The following is an 18,727-nucleotide window of genomic DNA, read 5'->3' as shown; positions in this document are numbered from 1 at the left end:
TATAATTTATTTCAATGAAAACGAAAATAAAGTGCTGAAAACATAGTTATTACGCTTAAAATTGTGAAAAGTAAATTGGTGATTTTGACTTTCCAAATGGAATAAAGTGATAGTTTTTCAAATATTTTTCCAGACACGCTGCCTCCATTGGGAATAAAAGTACTGGCTGATAGACGCTACAACATTTAACTTACATCTTGTAACTCATCATCAATCTCTTATTAATGCATAAAAATGTGTTAAATGTGATGTGATAGTCGTATAAATGTTATATTTATGAGAATTTATAAATGTTTCATAAAATTAATAAACATCTGAACAATCGTGTTTTACTTGACCACAATGATTCTTTTACAACTATCTTAAAATGCACTTTGTCTGATTGTTTGAAGGGGCTCTTATTGGCGTCCTTCTAAATGTATTCAGAAGGGCTCCTAATAATTGCACTCATGCGATACTTTTTTGTAGTAACTTGGCGTGGTACAACTTCTCAATGGTGACGGCGCTTTTCCGAGGAGTTTTGGATATCGTATACGACTGTTTTCGACGTAGTGGGGATTCTCAGAAGCGTCCCCAAATTCAAAAAAATGTTGGCAGGGTATATATATATATATATATATATATATATATATATATATATATATAGATATATATATATATATATATATATATATATATATATATATATATATATATATATATATATATATATATATATATATATATATATATATATATATATATATATATATATATATATATATATATATATATATATATATATATATATATATATATATATATATATATATATATATATATATATATATATATATATCTATATATATATATATATATATATATATATATATATATATATATATATATATATATATATATATATATATATATATATATATATATATATATAATATATATATATATATATATATATTTTTTTTTTTTATTTAGTTTGTATTATGTTATATCATTTTTGTTTATTTATTTTATTGAGTCTCTTTACTAGCTTTTTATGTTACTATTGCTGTCTTACTCACATATTCATGCTTTTTTTACTTTTTTATTTTTTTTTATTGTTCTTATTTTTTAATTTTTTAAATTGATAATTTAATTTATATTTTTTAATAGTTTTTTTTTTCTTAATTTTCATAATTTTTTTGTTTATTGTTTTAGTTGTTGTGTATTTGTTTGTTTCAAATTCTGTTTAGTCACTTATTGATACTATTTTTGTTATTAATTTCTAGTTTTTAAGCGCATAATTTTTATAATTTGTAATTATTGCTATGTTTGTGTAGTTTTGGAATCAGTATATGGCTTTGCGGCTTGGATTCGCCAAGAAAATAAATAAAATAAAATAAATTCATTGCCAGAAGTGCAATGGTCAGCATGAAAATGAGAAAACACATTTAAATCAAATTAAATTTTTATATTTTCAATTCCTAAAAATTTGTAAATTCATTATATCTGTAATCAGTTTGATTATATGCTCTTTTATACCAAATGGTTTTGTAATTTATATAAAATTGTTTTGGTTATAAAACAAGTTTAAATAAAAGAGCTGTGATTCGACTTGACTTCAAAACATTTTACAGTTTTTAGTTCTCATAATAGGATATCTAACTAATCCCTCAGACCTTGAGTTATCTGGAATTAAAATACCCGGAGTGGCATGTCTATAAACTCGGCAATAAAAGAAATCATAGAACATCTGTTGTTTACTTTTGTCGGCAATTTATTTCGAATTAGTGTTGCCAAGTCTTCGCTTATAACCTATGTAAACAGCTATATAGCGGATTTTTGAATTAACTATAAAAAAAACAAATTAGATATACAACTATCAACTAAACACTTGGACGGATTTCATATCTTCTTGTCGTTTAACATATTTTAAAAGCCTAACAATGGTTGAGGGTGTAACACCCTGTATGCGACTTGCTGCTGCTATTGTTTGAGGTTGTATCATAGTTAATTTTTGACGTTCCTCATTTGATAGACTTAAGGTTTTGGAGAAGTAGTCAATATCCTTGGGTATTAGAAGACTTTCTTCTTTACGCACTTCGTTCACATCTTTGGCTTGTTCTTCCACAAAGTGGCCATATAATGATTCAATTTTTAATCTTTCGGCCAAAGATCGTATACCTTTTAGATGACCTAATTCTTGGGGCATTAGTTTTATTAGCTTTTCCAAAGTAATATTATCTGCTGGTATTCCAAGCATATCAAAAGCACTTTTTTCTACCGATGTTTTTGATTTGGTTATTCCCAGCGATGAGCGCCAATAGTTGGTGTGCTTTTTAAGACTTTTCAGTAAGGCTTTGGCATTTTCTAATTGACTCTCTGTGTCCTTAAAGTGGTCATATTGCTCTTGGGTAACCATACCAAACCTGTAGCCCTTTTCTGTTAGACGTATATCAGCATTATCAGGTCTCAGGGTCAAACGAAATTCAGCCCGACTTGTAAACATGCGATATGGTTCATTGGTACCCAAACTAGTAAGATCATCTATGAGAACTCCAATATAACCTTCAGTTCTACTAATCAATATTTGCTCAGCTGTATTATTTTCTTTACAAAGAGTAGTCTTGGCGGCTGCATTGGCTCCTGCTATTATACCTTGTGCTGCTGCCTCCTCATATCCCGTCGTCCCATTAATTTGTCCAGCAAAGTATAAACTCTGAACCCGTTTTGTCTCCAAACTAGGATATAATTCCCTGGGATCTATATAATCATATTCTACACCATAGCCTGGTTGTATCACTTTAGCATTTTCTAATCCTTCAATGCTATGGACAACATCTACTTGTTGTTCGTAGGGTAGGGTGCAGGAAAGTCCTTGGGGATATATTAAATCACTATCAAACCCTTCTGGTTCCAGCCAAATTTGATGTTGTTTTTCTCCAAAACGTAATATTTTCGATTCTATAGAGGGACAATATCGGGGACCATTAATCTCTTCGGTGACATGACGATTGAGGTGCATATTATTCTTAACAATTTGATTCACTCTCAATGAAGTATAGGTTAAATAGCAAGGTAGCTGATCTGAGGCTTTTATCCAGACATGCTCATTCATAAAGGAAAATGGTGTTGGTGGATCATCTCCTAAATGCTTGGCCAGTTTGCCATAGTCTATAGTATCTTTAGCTATTCTTGGTGGGGTACCAGTCTTCAAACGTCCCATTGCAAATCCAAGATTTTCCAAATTTTTGCCCAAGGCCATAGCAGGAGCATCTCCCATTCTTCCAGCCGGTCTAACTTCCAGACCAAAGTTTATATTTGCCCTCAGAAAAGTTCCAGTGGCCAAGACAACAGCATTACTTCGAATAATTTCACCATTTTGTAATAGCACCCCCTTGCATCGCAGTGTGCTCCCATCATTGTCCGGTTCTATAAGCAAATCATCTACAGCGGCACACAGAATATCCAAATTCTTCATATTGAATAGCTCTTCTTGTATAGCGTTTTTATATAGTTTCCTATCTATTTGTGCCCTTGGTCCGTATACAGCTGGTCCTCTCCTACGGTTAAGAACTTTGTATTGAACCCCAGATTTGTCACACATTCTGCCACATAGACCCCCCAGAGCATCTATTTCACGCATCAAGTGACCCTTGCCAATACCACCAAAAGATGGATTACATGACATTTCACCAATGGTTTCCTTTTTGTGAGTGACCAGACCAGTTCTAGCTCCCATGCGAGCTGATGCTGCCGCTGCTTCACAGCCACCATGACCACCTCCAATAACCACAACATCAAAGACATTTGAATCTGAATGATTTGACCGGTAGGTAGACAGGAAATATTGTCTTACAACACATTTTATATGACTATGTTTATATCTTAACATCGATTTATTGTTTATTGTGTTTGTCGTTCAGTTACCAGTGGACTTGAATTTGTTATGTTGCAACTTAATGTTTTTCCGTCGTCCAGTTACTACCGTATTAATTTGATGAGTGAACTTCGCGAATTAAATAACACCGTAGGTCTTCGTGGAAGAGTTAACAAATGTAAACAGAAAGTAACAGCTGTCAGCGGTGTGAGCAGTGTTGCCGATGCTTGCAATTATTAGTAAATAGGTGCGTAGGCCGAAGCTACACTTATTCATTGTAAAACTAACCGAAAGATGTCTCTGTCAACATAATATCACGAAGTTTTCTTCAATAGGGCAGTTTTCTTTTAGCACTTGATGCAACATTTCCACGGGCTATCCAGAACATCGTTGCACTGGTGTTCTACCCAGAACATCTCATCAGTGCAAGTCGGGCCGGTGTCGCCAGATTGTATTTTGATACAGTGACGCTTCTTCGATTCACAATAGCAATTTATTGTGACTAATTTATCGAAAAACATGAAACTCAAATTGGTACAGTGTCATAAATAATCGCAGCAATAAATATTCATTACTATTTGAGCATTTCATACACTAAAAATATAAGATTTCACTTCTTTTCTGTGATTGTTTTTGAACAGCTGATGACAGTGTTGCATATTGTTACGAATTTGATAATTATAGATATAAGTTTATTTAAATTAGTTTCCGTTAATTTAAAATTTAAAATTGTAACGATAAAATTTCGCTATCACTTGTTGGAATCATCTATTCATTTTCTAGTATTTTCCTGAATTTCTTTTATGTTCTTTTGTTTGCTTACCGAAATGTTAGTTTTTACTCTCTCATAGAATAACAACCCCTTTGCTTTGTTATTTTGCTTTCTCATTTCATCTCATTGTCTATTGTCATTGTTGTTGTAGTAATGCGAGCATATATCTATGTGAGTGTGTATGTGTTTGGCAGCCACCAGACGAATTACTTAATGGTCGTAGATCCTTCTAGCATTGTCTAAGAATGTTCTGGCGTTGCCAGAATATTGTAGTGCTACCAGAATGTTCTCGTATTGCCACACCGTCATATATAAAAGCGCTCGCATGCTGCTAACGAGTCAGTCTTAATTAAAGCGTCAAACGAATAACTTCAGTGTGAACGAATTGTAAAGTGTGAAGTCATAGTAAATAAATTGTAGATTGTCGTTATTTAAAAGAACTGTGTTTTAATTGTCGGGTAATTAAAAACGCCTAAATATAAAAACGTAACAATTGGTGTCGGAAGTGAAATAACGAAAAAAAATCTACAATGAAGTTTAATGAGCTTCGAGTGGAAGACCTAAAAAAGGAGTTGAGCAAACTGGAGCTGCCGACAACAGGCAATAAGGCCCAGCTTCAAAAGCGTCTACTGGAAGAGTTTGAACGGCGTAATATTGACATTGCGACGCATGAGTTTGATTATAAGGAAGACATTGATGAATCAATACTCGTCAATACCAGCAGTATAGAAACTCCGTCTGTGGCTCCGAGTGTTGTGGACTACACATCAATGCTCAGTGTTTTGAGCAAAATGATGGAGGAAAACTCTAGAAAAATCATGGATGAGAATTCTAGAAAAATGGAAGAAAATTCTAGAAAAATGGAAGAAAATTCTAGAAAAATGGAAGAAACTTCTAGAAAATTGCTGAAAGAAAATGCCCTACAAATGGAAGCAAGTTCAAGAAAATTGGAAGAAAAATTCGACGAAAATTCTAGAATTCTCAATGAAAAACTACAACAAATTTCTGAAGGCATGGAAAAACGTGTGGACCATATAGAAAATCAAATTGTGGAATTGGATAAGAAAGTTCTTTCTGTGGATGAGAAAATTATGGTTCATGATGAGAAGTTTCTGCACATCGAGAAAAAAATGTCAGAGCTGGAAATTAAAGGTGGTCCAGTGCGCGTCATCGAGGGCTCAAAAATCAAAACTCCTGTTTTCGATGGCTCAACGTCATTTGATGTCTTCAAATTCCAATTCGAAATGGTTGCTTGTAGAAATTTGTGGAATGACGATGATAAAGCAATTGAACTTCTATTGGCATTAAAGGGCAATGCTGCTGATGTGATACAAAGCATTCCCGCTGCTTCTAGAAATAACTATAATGAAGTAATAGCGGCACTTCAACGCAAGTATGGTGGAGAGCACAAGCAAGACATCTTTAGAATGGAATTAAGAGGTAGAGTCCAGAAATCAAACGAGACTCTACAAGACTTTGCAACAGAAGTTGAGCGGTTGGTGCTACTGACATACCCAGGAGAGAGTCACCCACTTGTGGACCGCATCAAAATTGAGACCTTTGTGAATGGCATTCGAGACCCAGACATAAAATGTGCAACATATGCGTCACAAAAGGCTACATTCGCAGAAACAGTAACATTTGCACTTGCGCAAGAAACTGCGAGATTGCTGGCACGGCCTCAAATTCACAAAGTACGCAGAGTAGAGACCGAGTGTGAAGAATCGAAATCTATCATTGACTCGATGAAAGAGGCAATGAAGCAGGTAATGCAAGAATTGAAACAGGATGCAACTAAATCCCGAATCAAATGCTATAACTGTGATAAGACGGGACATCTAGCTCGAGAATGCAAAGCACGACGCAAACGGTCAAGATCCACATCACCATCTCCATTAAACAATAACCATAAGAAGGTGACCCCACAGTCAAGTGAGTCACCTTTAAACTAAATCGAGCTAGTTCAGCGGGGCAAGAGCTGGCTCCCACCGACGATGGCCCCACCATCTCCATAGCAATAGTTCAACAGAAAAATAACAATTTAACTATTGCGGGTGTTATTAATGGCGACAAGCGTACTTTGACGTTGGATACTGGTGCATCAAAGTCTATTATTAGATCTGATTTAGTAAAAGGAAAAGTTACACCACTGATTGGAGTCAAGCTACGCACGGCTACAGGGGAACCCGCAACCGTATATGGAAAGGTCGCCGTAAAATTAACTATTGCTAACAAATCCGTTACTTATGATTTCATTGTGGCCGATATAATAGACGAAGTTATAATTGGAGCGGATTTCATGATTGCTTTTGGTATCAATCTGGATATGAAGCGTCGTGTAATGACATGGTGCGATGCCGAAATAACGGTAAACGTGGGCTATAGTGAGAATACACCCGTCAGACGTTTGACAACGAGCCAGTCAGAGTCTATACCACCGAATGCCGAAGCAATTATATGGGTTCCTATGAATGGAGATTGTGAAGTCGGCCAATTGTGGGTTGTTGAACCAGCAGAAAACAAAAGCAACAACATCTTGATAGCAAATGCCCTGGTAACAACGAACGAAGAGAGACTAATACCAGTTCGTGTCTTGAACTTGTCTGACAATCATGAGCAAATTGTAAAATTTTCTGACATTGGCAAATGTACACCAGCCGAGGCAATAGTCAATTTGGAAGGCAACTCATCAAAGACACATGGAGCAGTGAGAAAACATCTAGAAGCGTATGTCGAGGCTTGGACACGTCATCTATCGCCGTCAGAGAGAAATAAAGCCAAGCAATTGTTGTGGAAAAACGCCTGTGCTTTTGCTTCTGAAAAGGGAAATCAAGGAAGAACATCTGTAGTGAAGCATGAAATTAAAACCGCAGAAGAAAGGCCCATAAAACAGGCACCACGAAGTGTTCCCCTGGCAAAAAGAGACGAAGTTCAAAAGCTCATAAAGGATATGGCGGAGAGTGGAGTGATCGAGCCATCATCAAGTCCTTGGTGGTCCCCAGTTGTGCTGGTCAAAAAGAAAGATGGAAGTACCCGATTCTGCGTGGACTACAGAAAACTGAATGATGTCACCAAAAAGGACAGTTATCCGCTTCCACGCATTGATGACACGTTGGACACACTAGCCGGAACAACATGGTTTTCTACGCTTGATTTGCAGAGTGGATATTGGCAAGTAGAGATCGCCGAGAAAGACAAGGAAAAGACGGCTTTTGGCGTTAATGGCGGTCTCTGGCAATTCAATGTAATGCCGTTCGGGCTCTGCAACGCTCCGGCTACCTTCGAAAGATTGATGGAGCGGGTACTGAAGGGGTTGCACTGGAAGTCGTGCTTGATATACTTGGACGACATCATAGTGATGGGCAAAACATTTGACGAGCACCTTAAAAACTTGAAAGACGTTATCCAGCAATTGTCAGCCGCTGGTCTACGCCTTAACGCAAAGAAATGCTCCCTTTTCCAGCGGGAAGTTAAATACCTGGGTCATCATGTGACTGCAGAGGGCATATCCACCGATGAAGACAAAATCCAAGCTGTCAGAGATTGGCCACGACCCCGAAATCTCCACGAATTAAGAAGTTTCCTTGGGTTATGTACATATTACCGACGATTCGTCCCAAACTTCGCCAGCATCGCCGCTAGTCTCCATAAATTGACGCAAAAAGGTCAGAAGTTCCAGTGGAGCGACGAACAGGAAGATTCATTCCAACATTTAAAAGAACTTTTATGTTCAGCTCCTGTTCTAGCGTATCCTATTCCGGGCGAAAAATTTGTTTTGGATACAGATGCTAGCGCGCATGGTATTGGAGGTGTGCTATCCCAACAGATAGACGGCAAGGAGAAGGTCATCGGATATTTCAGCCGAACGTTGTGTAACGCGACTACTGTGTAACGCGACGAGAGCTGCTAGCCGTCATAGAGAGTGTAAAACATTATCATAAATATTTGTATGGACAACACTTCTTGCTCAGGACTGATCACTCAGCTCTACGATGGTTGCTCCAATTCAAGAATCCGGAAGCTCAACTGGCACGTTGGATCGAGAGGCTCCAAAGCTATGATTTCAGTATCGAGCATAGAAAAGGTGGAAAACACGGTAACGCTGACGCCTTGTCACGTCGACCTTGCAGTATAGAATGCAAGCACTGCTCGAAAGCTGAACACAAGGAGGAGATTGTTGATATTCGGCTGTTACACGTCGAATCTGGAGTGGACTGGCCAACAGAACAACGTAAAGATCCCATTTTGATCAAAATTATTTCGGCAAAGGAAGAGAACCAGAAGCCCAGTAAGAAAGACATCGCAGCCGAAAGTCCACTTATGAAATCATACTGGGCTCAATGGGATAGTTTAGTTCTAGTCAATGGATCCCTGCAACGTAAATGGGAAAGCGAAGATGGCAAGAGCAGCCGAAATTTGATCATCGTTCCAGATTCCAAAATAAGAGATGTTTTGGCGGAGTTCCATAATGGTCCCAGTGGAGGTCATCTGGGAATAACCAAAACCGCCGAGAAAGTGAAGCAACGATTCTACTGGGTTGGATGCCAGAAATCAATTGCTGAATGGGTAGCCAATTGCGAGAAGTGCATGAAGGCGAAAGGTCCAACAAGGAAATGTCGAGGTCCTATGCAAGAATATAGACCAGGAGCCCCGTTTGAAAGAATAGCAATGGACGTGGCAGGCCCTTTCCCAGTAAGTGATTCTGGAAACCGTTATGTCCTTGTGGTCATGGATTACTTCAGCAAATGGCCGGAGGTGTATGCAATTCCAAACCAAGAAGCAAAAACGATTGTGGATGTTGTCAACAAAAACTGGATATGTCGCTACGGTGTGCCGTCCGAGATTCACTCAGACCAGGGAAGAAATTTTGAATCGGCCATATTCAAAGAGATGTGTGAATCCCTTGGTATCAAGAAAACGAGGACTACACCATTACATCCACAATCCGATGGCATGGTAGAAAGGTTTAATCGCACTCTGGAGGAACATCTTCGAAAAGTAGTGGACAACGGCCAGAGGGACTGGGACGAGCATATACCAAAGTTTTTGCTGTCGTATAGATCTGCCATTCATGATTCCACCTCTCGAACACCGGCCAATGTTCTATTCGGAACTGAGTTGAAGTTGCCTGGTGATCTGATATTCGGTGCTAAACCTAATGAGCTCGCCATGGAAGAAAACAGAAACGACATCCCAAACACTTTCGGTGAAGTTCACGAATCAGTGCGCAACAAAATAAAAATGGTCAGCAACAGAATGAAGGCGAGATACGATCGTGCTGTAAATACTGAAGGCTTCCAAGAAGAAGAATTGGTTCTGCTATTTAACCCGCAACGAAAGAAAGGATTGTGTCCTAAACTGCAAACACAGTGGGAAGGCCCATACAAAGTCATCAAGAAGATCAATGATGTTGTATACCGGATTCAGAAGGACGACAGCCCTAGATCAAAGATGAAAGTTGTACATCTGGAACGATTGGCTCCTTACGGAACAGGTTCTGTGCCTGTTCGGGACGAACAGGCTTAAGCGGGAGGCAGTGTTACGAATTTGATAATTATAGATATAAGTTTATTTAAATTAGTTTCCGTTAATTTAAAATTTAAAATTGTAACGATAAAATTTCGCTATCACTTGTTGGAATCATCTATTCATTTTCTAGTATTTTCCTGAATTTCTTTTATGTTCTTTTGTTTGCTTACCGAAATGTTAGTTTTTACTCTCTCATAGAATAACAACCCCTTTGCTTTGTTATTTTGCTTTCTCATTTCATCTCATTGTCTATTGTCATTGTTGTTGTAGTAATGCGAGCATATATCTATGTGAGTGTGTATGTGTTTGGCAGCCACCAGACGAATTACTTAATGGTCGTAGATCCTTCTAGCATTGTCTAAGAATGTTCTGGCGTTGCCAGAATATTGTAGTGCTACCAGAATGTTCTCGTATTGCCACACCGTCATATATAAAAGCGCTCGCATGCTGCTAACGAGTCAGTCTTAATTAAAGCGTCAAACGAATAACTTCAGTGTGAACGAATTGTAAAGTGTGAAGTCATAGTAAATAAATTGTAGATTGTCGTTATTTAAAAGAACTGTGTTTTAATTGTCGGGTAATTAAAAACGCCTAAATATAAAAACGTAACAATATTTTTGGAGATGTCCTGGATAAATGAGTACTCTGTTTTCTTTTAGTCCTCAAGGGCTTGGAGTATCCAGTGGTAAAAGAAAACAGCCCTACCCAATAAACACAAGAATTGGAGAAATGCTTATATTCAGAGAAATTGTTGAGAAAATCGCGTTCTCAACAAAAAACATACATTACACTCAACTGTAGAGTTCAACACGTCAGCAACAATTTCTCAACATATTAATACCGGTACTCTGTTCGGTTTTCGTGTTGAAACTCCATACAAAACCAAAAAATGCGAAAAACTAGCGAACTTTTTTCCATTTGTAGTAAATCCCGTAGTCAGTATTTTCATAACATGGCGCCATTTGCAACGTGAATTAAGAAATAATTTATTTATTAAACTGATTTGGGTGAATTTATAATACAAACTTGGATCGCATTATTATGTAAAAATGTAATCAGATCGATTGATAAAACAAAATATAACATGGAGTGGTATTTCCTTAATAAACTAGCAACCACCATCTACACCCTCACAAAAAATCGCTTCTGTAACATATACTCCCAAACATATTTTGCTTCAAGCATATACATTTTTGGGTATTGCCCAAGCATTTATATGTTTGATCTCTACCAATATATAATATGTTTGAAAGCATATTGGTCTAAACAATATATGTTTGGGTAGTCTAAGTTCAAAACATTTTGTATTTTTGCATCCAAATTCAATAATGTTGTCTTCCAAAAAACAATATGTTATTATGTGACCATATAATATGTTTGGAAGCATTTTGCGCCCAAAAATATTATATGATTACAAAAATTCTCCCAAACTCAAAATTTTATTTATTTATTTATATATTTACAATCATAATGAATTATGAAAATAAACAGGTAATATAGGTGCTAACAACATAGGTTTTCGACCTGAATGCTCAAAATTTTGTTTCTGCCCAATTGTATATTCCCCGGCATCTTGCTCACTTCCACGAGATTTTTTAGTTCTTAGCACCTTTTTCTGTAATACAAACATTGTAGAAGAAATTATTCAATTTTGTGATTTTTTTTTATTTTAATTTTACCTTTTGCCGGACGGGGATTCGAACAGCGGACCACACAGTTTGTAAGGATCAAAGAAGTAGCTGATCAATTGCCCAAGGAAAAATAAAATGTTAATTTTGTAATAACAAGCAACAACCACCAACTTAATTCAATATCGCTCCCTGTTAAATAGCGCTCCAAGCTACTAAACACATATATGTTTATAGGCTATTTCTAAATTAATATGTGTTTGCATCCAAGCCTATTTACAAACATTTTATGTCCCAAACATAATATGTTCTAGCATATTAACATATATGTCCCAAACATGTTATGCTAGTTTATGAACATTATATGCTTGCACTCAAAAATATTGTGTTTAAAAATTTGTGTTCCAAACATATAATGTTTATAGCCAAACATATAAAAAACAGTCTTTTTCATCCGTGTAGCCGCTTCCTACTATGAAATATAAATAATATATATAACATGGAATTTAAACACAAATATTAATAAAATAAAAGCTATATGTGGTGAATTACATTTTACAATCGTTTCTTTTGTACTGGGCATCGGGGTAGTAAACACAACACAAAATGTAAACAAAAGGTGTCACTGTAATTGATGTTGCAAAACAATCGTAGCACTTCAGAATTAATTGCTTTGTTCCAAAAAATAAAATACGGCATTGTAAAATTAGTTTTTTTAATCCAAAGCTATTTGCAAAATTATGGTCATGCTTCTTCGTTTTCAAACAATCGAGCCACTAGTTGCGTATGTATATGTAATCATTTTTTGACATTTTGCGATGTTGTCAATAATATTTCGCTGAAATAAATGCAAAAAAGTTCCATAATGGCTGTTTGTTTCCTTCAAACTATGTTGTCAACACTGTAATTTTTCAACGCGAAAAAATGATTGAGGCGAACTTTTTTCGCACCTACAAACAGAGTACCGGCCTTTAGCAACAACTTTTCAAACTAAATCTCATTTTAATGCTTCAAACCTATTGGAAATTTTGTTTAAAGCTACACTGGTAGGAAAAAGGCGGTACGTGGCCATTACCGTTTGGTATTAATTGATTTGTTCACGTTACCTTCTAATTTTGATACCACTTTTTATCAAATCATTTACATCCGGCATGTTTATGGTATTAACTATCACATACCCGTAGCATATGATATGTCGCCGTTGCTAAAAACTAAGTTGTCGCCTTAGAAGTTTAGTTTGTTCACATAAAGTAAACAGACGCGTTAATTGCAATATTTCTTGGAAAACATGATGACTGAAAAAACTAAATTTGTGGATATAGCGAAGTATTCGTAAGTATAAAATATTTTAGTATTATTAATGTTTACTAATTCGGAACCATTCTCTCATTAGATACGTAAGCGACATACAAAAGCTTTCCAACTCTCACAACAGACAGCTTGAGGCATACAGAGCCTGTAATGGGACATGAAATTCAAAGAATAATTTTGCATGAAAAAAGTGGTGAAGTGTATGTACAATGTATTTTATAAATGTATTAAAGGAAAAGTCATTGTTACGTGTGTTTTATTGAACTAATATGTATTATAACAATAAATACCGGGTTTGTATTAAACCCAATACCTTTTTGGTATTATTTGGTAATACCACACTGTTTATACATCAATAACTTAATGGTATAAATATTAATACCGCTTAGGTATTATTTTTAATACCATTTTGGTATTTTCATAATACCGTATGGTACTTTCATGCTTTGTGTACCGCCTGTACCGTTCGGTATTGATATTGTACCATACGGGGTTGGCTAACTATCAATAACGTACGGTATTGATTTGAGCCCGTATGGTAATAATTTTTCTATGGGTGTAGCAATTTGCAAGGCCATGTGATTTACAGCCTGTTTCTGTATGTCGAACGAGCGCTATCGATCGACTGAAATGCATGGATTTTTGGTTATAAATGCAGCTGTTTGTCTTCATATCAGTCGATCGCTAGAGGTCGTTCGACATACAGAAATATGCTGTTAATGTTGAAGATGGGATTCAAATTGATATGGCGTGAAAAATGCTCATCCTTGTGTCTGTTGGGTAATGTGGTTGTTGTAGAGCCTAGGAGTGGTTTATAAAACAAAAAAGGAATATAAAACGACAAAACAAATTATAAGCATTAGACATTTAAGACACCCAGTTCGAGGCGAGCTGTCTGATCATGATGTGAGGGGAATGTCTACATTTTGGGCAGACATCTTGAGTTGCCGGTTTTTAAAGGAGGGGTAAGTGTTCAAACACCTTAGCTGAGATAGCACCGACTTGTCATCGCCAATTAACTGGGCAGTTGAAGTAGTTCTTTCCTGAAATCCTAATGAAACCGAATGGGCTTGTGGTTCGTTGAGATGGTACCCTCCTGTATTTGGCATGGTTTGAGTGATTTACCCATCTGCATTTTATCTGGCGCTGACGAGTGAGGAGGTCGCAGTGTTGCCTCACCGAGAACATTTTGGACTCTTGTTGCAGGTACTGGTGTTTTGAGTTAACATCCAGATGCAATCCCTAAAACAGTATTTTGCACCGTTTGAAGATTTATCCATTGGGTATCGCTAATACTGGGATTCCAAACGGGGGGCGCATAACCGATAAGGGTGCGACCAATAAACTCATAAGTATTTTGAATCTTCTCTTTACCTTTCCCCCAAGTGCTACCAGCTAATGCCTTCAGTATATGGTTTCTACTCCCAGAGATTTTGGCAACCATTTCCGCATGTTTTGCAGAAAGGAACAAACTATCAAACGTCACACCAAGAAGCTTGGATTTCTTGAATATGGGGAATGCTCTGACCGCGAATTTGGATATCAAGCTCCAGGTTTACTTCTTTGGCCCACTATGTGAAAATGGTTGCCGTCGATTTAGGTGTAGAAAGTTTCAGATTCCTGTAGACAAAGAGTGCAGGGAGGTAGCCATTAATCTTCATCTGAAGCTCCTTGATGTCTCTACTGGATGTAACTATGGAACAGTCATCAGCATAGGTTGTCGGTTGTACATCTGATGTTGGAAGAGGAGATCCTACGACGAAAAAGTTATAAAGGAGGCGGACAGTACAACGCCTTGGTTATTTGTCTTGGGCATAGATGTTTTTCCTCTGAATTCTACACAAGACTATATACCAGTCATATAGTTTTCCAACATCGTCTTAAGGCTATTAGGGATGGCATTTTCCATAATATCTCCTAATGCGCTTTACAGACTATCAGTTATTCCGGATGGAATGTCGGTGTTTGTAAAGAATCTTACTGCGTGTCGGATCGATACGACTTGTCGGTGATGACTACATAATCGGTAAATGTGTTATCGATCCCATAAACATGCAGCAGTATCGATTATGCCTTCGGACTTGCTTATAATGTGCACAATATATGGGATATGTTCGACACGAGCACTGTCGTCCGGAATAACTGATAGTCTGTAGAGCGCATAACAAGGTAATGTGGTTCAGTGTATCAAACGCTTTAGACAAATCCAATACTAGAGAATCGAGCATTTGACTGTTAATTCACCCAACGCAGTGGTGTACTCCTGTCCGAGCGAAAACCATGCTGTTGTTCTGTCAACATTATATGTTCTATGAAGTAGGACAGTAAAATAGCTTCCAGAATCTTCGTGACGGGGAAAATTGTTCGATACATGTGCTGTTTTCCTGGTTTCAGAACAGGAGCAACCGTCCTTTTTTTACAGATATCTGGTATTTCGAGAGTGTTGAAGAAAATGTTGAATGTGCGGCCCAGGAACCAAGCGCCAAACCATATGAGCCAAATGCTGTAGAGCTTTAGCGGTCTTTGTCGCTTGGATCATTCACTCCTGGCTGATGATCATTGGGTGCTGTTCTGTCGGAGTACACGGAAGACTCTCCTTTATCTCCTGCTTGCTTTTGATCCACAATCAGATTTTTTTAATTGTTTGCGCCACTTTTTCCGCTTATGCGTGGCACCAAACCGATCGAACTCCTTAGCGAGACTCCAGATCCTGGGGTCAGCTGGATCTACTTTCCGGATCTCATCCACCTTATCTGCCAACCTTCATATTTCCATGGGGAAATTCGGACGGATGTAGGGTATCCGACCCACTGGTATACTTCCATTGTACACCATCTTCAAGACATCCCTGAAGAACTTCTAGATTTGGGTTTCTCTAACTTTCTTTCGTTCGTTCGCATGGTTTACGTTACTGTCAAATTATAATATTACCAGATCTCAATTATTTCATTTACTTGAAAAAGGTCCATACATTTTAAAAGTTATTTTCCATAAAATTCAATCTGGCAACGCGGTTTATTTGGCAAACTTTTCCCACTGTTGATATTTTGTTTAACTCAATAATTTTTTTAACAAATTAGTCCGCGTAGAAAGATATGTATTTGCATTTCTATATATCTACAATAATTAGAGTTCGGTTCTTCTTTTCATATGTGCGTCATTCGAAATGTATGTGTTTGTTCGTTTTAGAATTTCCCATAAACGCTCTGTATGGTGGTAATAACGCAAAATAGATCGATATAAACAACTTTTATCATATATTTTCACTTAACAAATTTCTCCATTATTACGTTTTCCCTTGTTTATGAATGCCTTTTTCCACAAAACGAAAGATTTGAGCAAAGTGAGTGGATTTGAAATTTCTGTTCGACAGAATGCGAACGAACGGAGTTAGAGAAACCAAATTTTAGTGGTAACGTTACGTTTTCGTTCGCATTCATTTTCGTCTCATTTGTTGTTTAAGGTAGGTACTATGTTCGGTTTCCGCAGCGAAATCCCATACAAAACCAAAAATGCGAAAAACTACCGAAATATTTTTTCATTTGTGGTACTTTGTTTTTTTTTCGAGTTGAAAAACTGACGTAAAGCGCACAGTCCCTAATTAGATCGTGTTAAATCCTTCCATATGTTGAGATTACTTAGTTTCAAAACATGGCGCCATTTGCAATGTGAATTAAGAAATAATTTATTTATTCAAATGATTTGTGTGAAATTACAATACAAATGTGGTTCGCATTGTTATTTAAAAATGCAATAAGATCGATTGACAAAATAAAAATAACTTGGAGTGGTGTTTTCGTAATAAAGCCACCATCTAGCGGCTCCCTACTACATGATAGAATAGATATAATGTACATAACATGAAATTTATAGAAAAGTGTTAACAAAATAAAGTTCTATTTAGTGAATTTCATTTTACAATCGTTTCTTTTTGCTGGGTATGGGGATAATAAACACAAATGCTGGCCGTGCATCGTAATTATAAAGAAGGCAGTGCGATTGATGTTGTAGTACTATGGTAGCTACGAATGGAATCACAAGAATAAATTGCTATGTTCCAAAAATAAAATGCAAAAATTAATTATGCATATATCTTGCATTTTATCGATTCAAAACACTGGTTGAATTTTATAACGTGACTGAAATAGTTATAAAATTAAACATTAGGAGAGTATAACAAGAATCATTCTTCAGTAAACCACACGCTCACAAAAAATCGCTTCTGTAACATATACTCCCAAACATATTTTGCTTCAAGCATATACATTTTTGGGTATTGCCCAAACATTTATATGTTTGATCTCTTCCAATATTTAATATGTTTGAAAGCATATTGGTCTAAACAATATATGTTTGGGTAGTCTAAGTTCCAAACATTTTGTATTTTTGCATCCAAATTCAATAATGTTGTCTTCCAAAAAACAATATGTTATTATGTGAACATATAATATGTTTGGAAGCATTTTGCACCCAAAAATATTATATGCTTAAAAAAATCTCCCAAACAATATTGTGCTCAAAATTTTATTTATTTATTTATATATTTACAATCATAATGAATTATGAAAATAAACAGGTAATATAGGTGCTAACAACATAGGTTTTCGACCTGAATGCTCAAAATTTTGTTTCTGCCCAATTGTATATTCCCCCACATCTTTCTCACTTGCACGAGATTTTTTAGTTCTTAGCACCTTTTTTTTTGTTTTTGTTTCTGCCCAATTGTATATTCCCCCACATCTTTCTCACTTGCACGAGATTTTTTAGTTCTTAGCACCTTTTTCTGTAATACAAACATTGTAGAAGAAATTATTCAATTGTATGATTTTTTTATTTTAATTTTACCTTTTGCCGGACGGGGATTCGAACAGCGGACCACACAGTTTGTAAGGATCAAAGAAGTAGCTGATCACTTGTCCAAGGAAAAATAAAATGTTAATTTTGTAATAACAAGCAACAACCACCAACTTAATTCAATATCGCTCCCTGTTAAATAACGCTCCAAGCTACTAAACACATATATGTTTATAGGCTATTTCTAAATTAATATATGTTTGCATCCAAGCATATTATATTTACAAATATTTTATGTCCCAAACATAATATGTTCTAACATATTAACATATATGTCCCAAACATGTTATGCTAGTTTATGAACATTATATGCTTGCACTCAAAAATATTGTTTTTAAAAATTTGTGTTCCAAACATATAATGTTTATAGCCAAACATATGAAAAACAGTCTGTTTCATCCGTGCAGCCACATTGCATCTCAATGTATTAATTTCAGTCAACGAAGAGTTCCTGGTATAGAACACTAACATCCCTTTGTGACGAATTATCTTGCGAAATATAAGTCGGGAACAGTGACTTTTGCTTAGGAACTACCCTTGAACGTGAGTTATAGGCTTATGTTGATTGAACAAAAAGTTTCACTTTGACTATAGCTATTGTATGGTGTACGTGTTTTAACTGGTCACCCCATGATGTTGTTCCCCCCGAGGAACATTGGCAAATGAAATGGCGTTATTATCCTTTGTGGGAACCGTGGTGGTGACCACTGAATTTGAAATTGCTAGTGAGGCGGCAACAGCATGGGCATAAGTACACTCTTGTTCGCTGGTATTGCA

At 36.4% G+C, this 18,727-nt stretch overlaps 1 protein-coding gene and 2 long non-coding RNA genes across 3 annotated transcripts; 1 reads left to right on the top strand and 2 right to left on the bottom strand.

Moving 5' to 3' along the window:
• Positions 1 to 1,730: 1,730 nt before the first annotated feature.
• LOC142238699 (5-taurinomethyluridine-[tRNA] synthase subunit MTO1, mitochondrial) lies at positions 1,731 to 4,042 on the bottom strand. Its single transcript, XM_075310409.1, has one exon. It carries the CDS (start codon positions 3,869 to 3,871, stop codon positions 1,859 to 1,861), a length of 2,013 nt encoding a protein of 670 aa, XP_075166524.1. The 5' UTR covers positions 3,872 to 4,042; the 3' UTR covers positions 1,731 to 1,858.
• A 7,464-nt stretch (positions 4,043 to 11,506) lies between these two features.
• On the bottom strand, positions 11,507 to 11,968 carry LOC142237457 (uncharacterized). Its single transcript, XR_012722492.1, has 2 exons — positions 11,837 to 11,968; positions 11,507 to 11,772 (listed from the first exon to the last, which is right to left on the bottom strand). It is a non-coding gene; the product is annotated as an uncharacterized LOC142237457 (long non-coding RNA).
• A 1,061-nt stretch (positions 11,969 to 13,029) lies between these two features.
• Positions 13,030 to 13,440, top strand: LOC142241711 (uncharacterized). Its single transcript, XR_012723773.1, has 2 exons — positions 13,030 to 13,117; positions 13,179 to 13,440. It is a non-coding gene; the product is annotated as an uncharacterized LOC142241711 (long non-coding RNA).
• Positions 13,441 to 18,727: the final 5,287 nt, after the last annotated feature.

This window comes from Haematobia irritans, chromosome 5 (genome assembly GCF_050003625.1).
Source record: "Haematobia irritans isolate KBUSLIRL chromosome 5, ASM5000362v1, whole genome shotgun sequence".
NCBI lineage: Eukaryota > Metazoa > Arthropoda > Insecta > Diptera > Muscidae > Haematobia > Haematobia irritans.
The sequence above is the reverse complement of the archived record's forward strand: the minus strand, read 5'-3'. Positions and strand labels throughout refer to the sequence as shown.

Excerpts from the sequence above, each read along its gene's own strand:
- LOC142238699 (XM_075310409.1), bottom strand. The coding sequence starts at position 3,871 with ATGTTAAGATATAAACATAGTCATATAAAATGTGTTGTAAGACAATAT.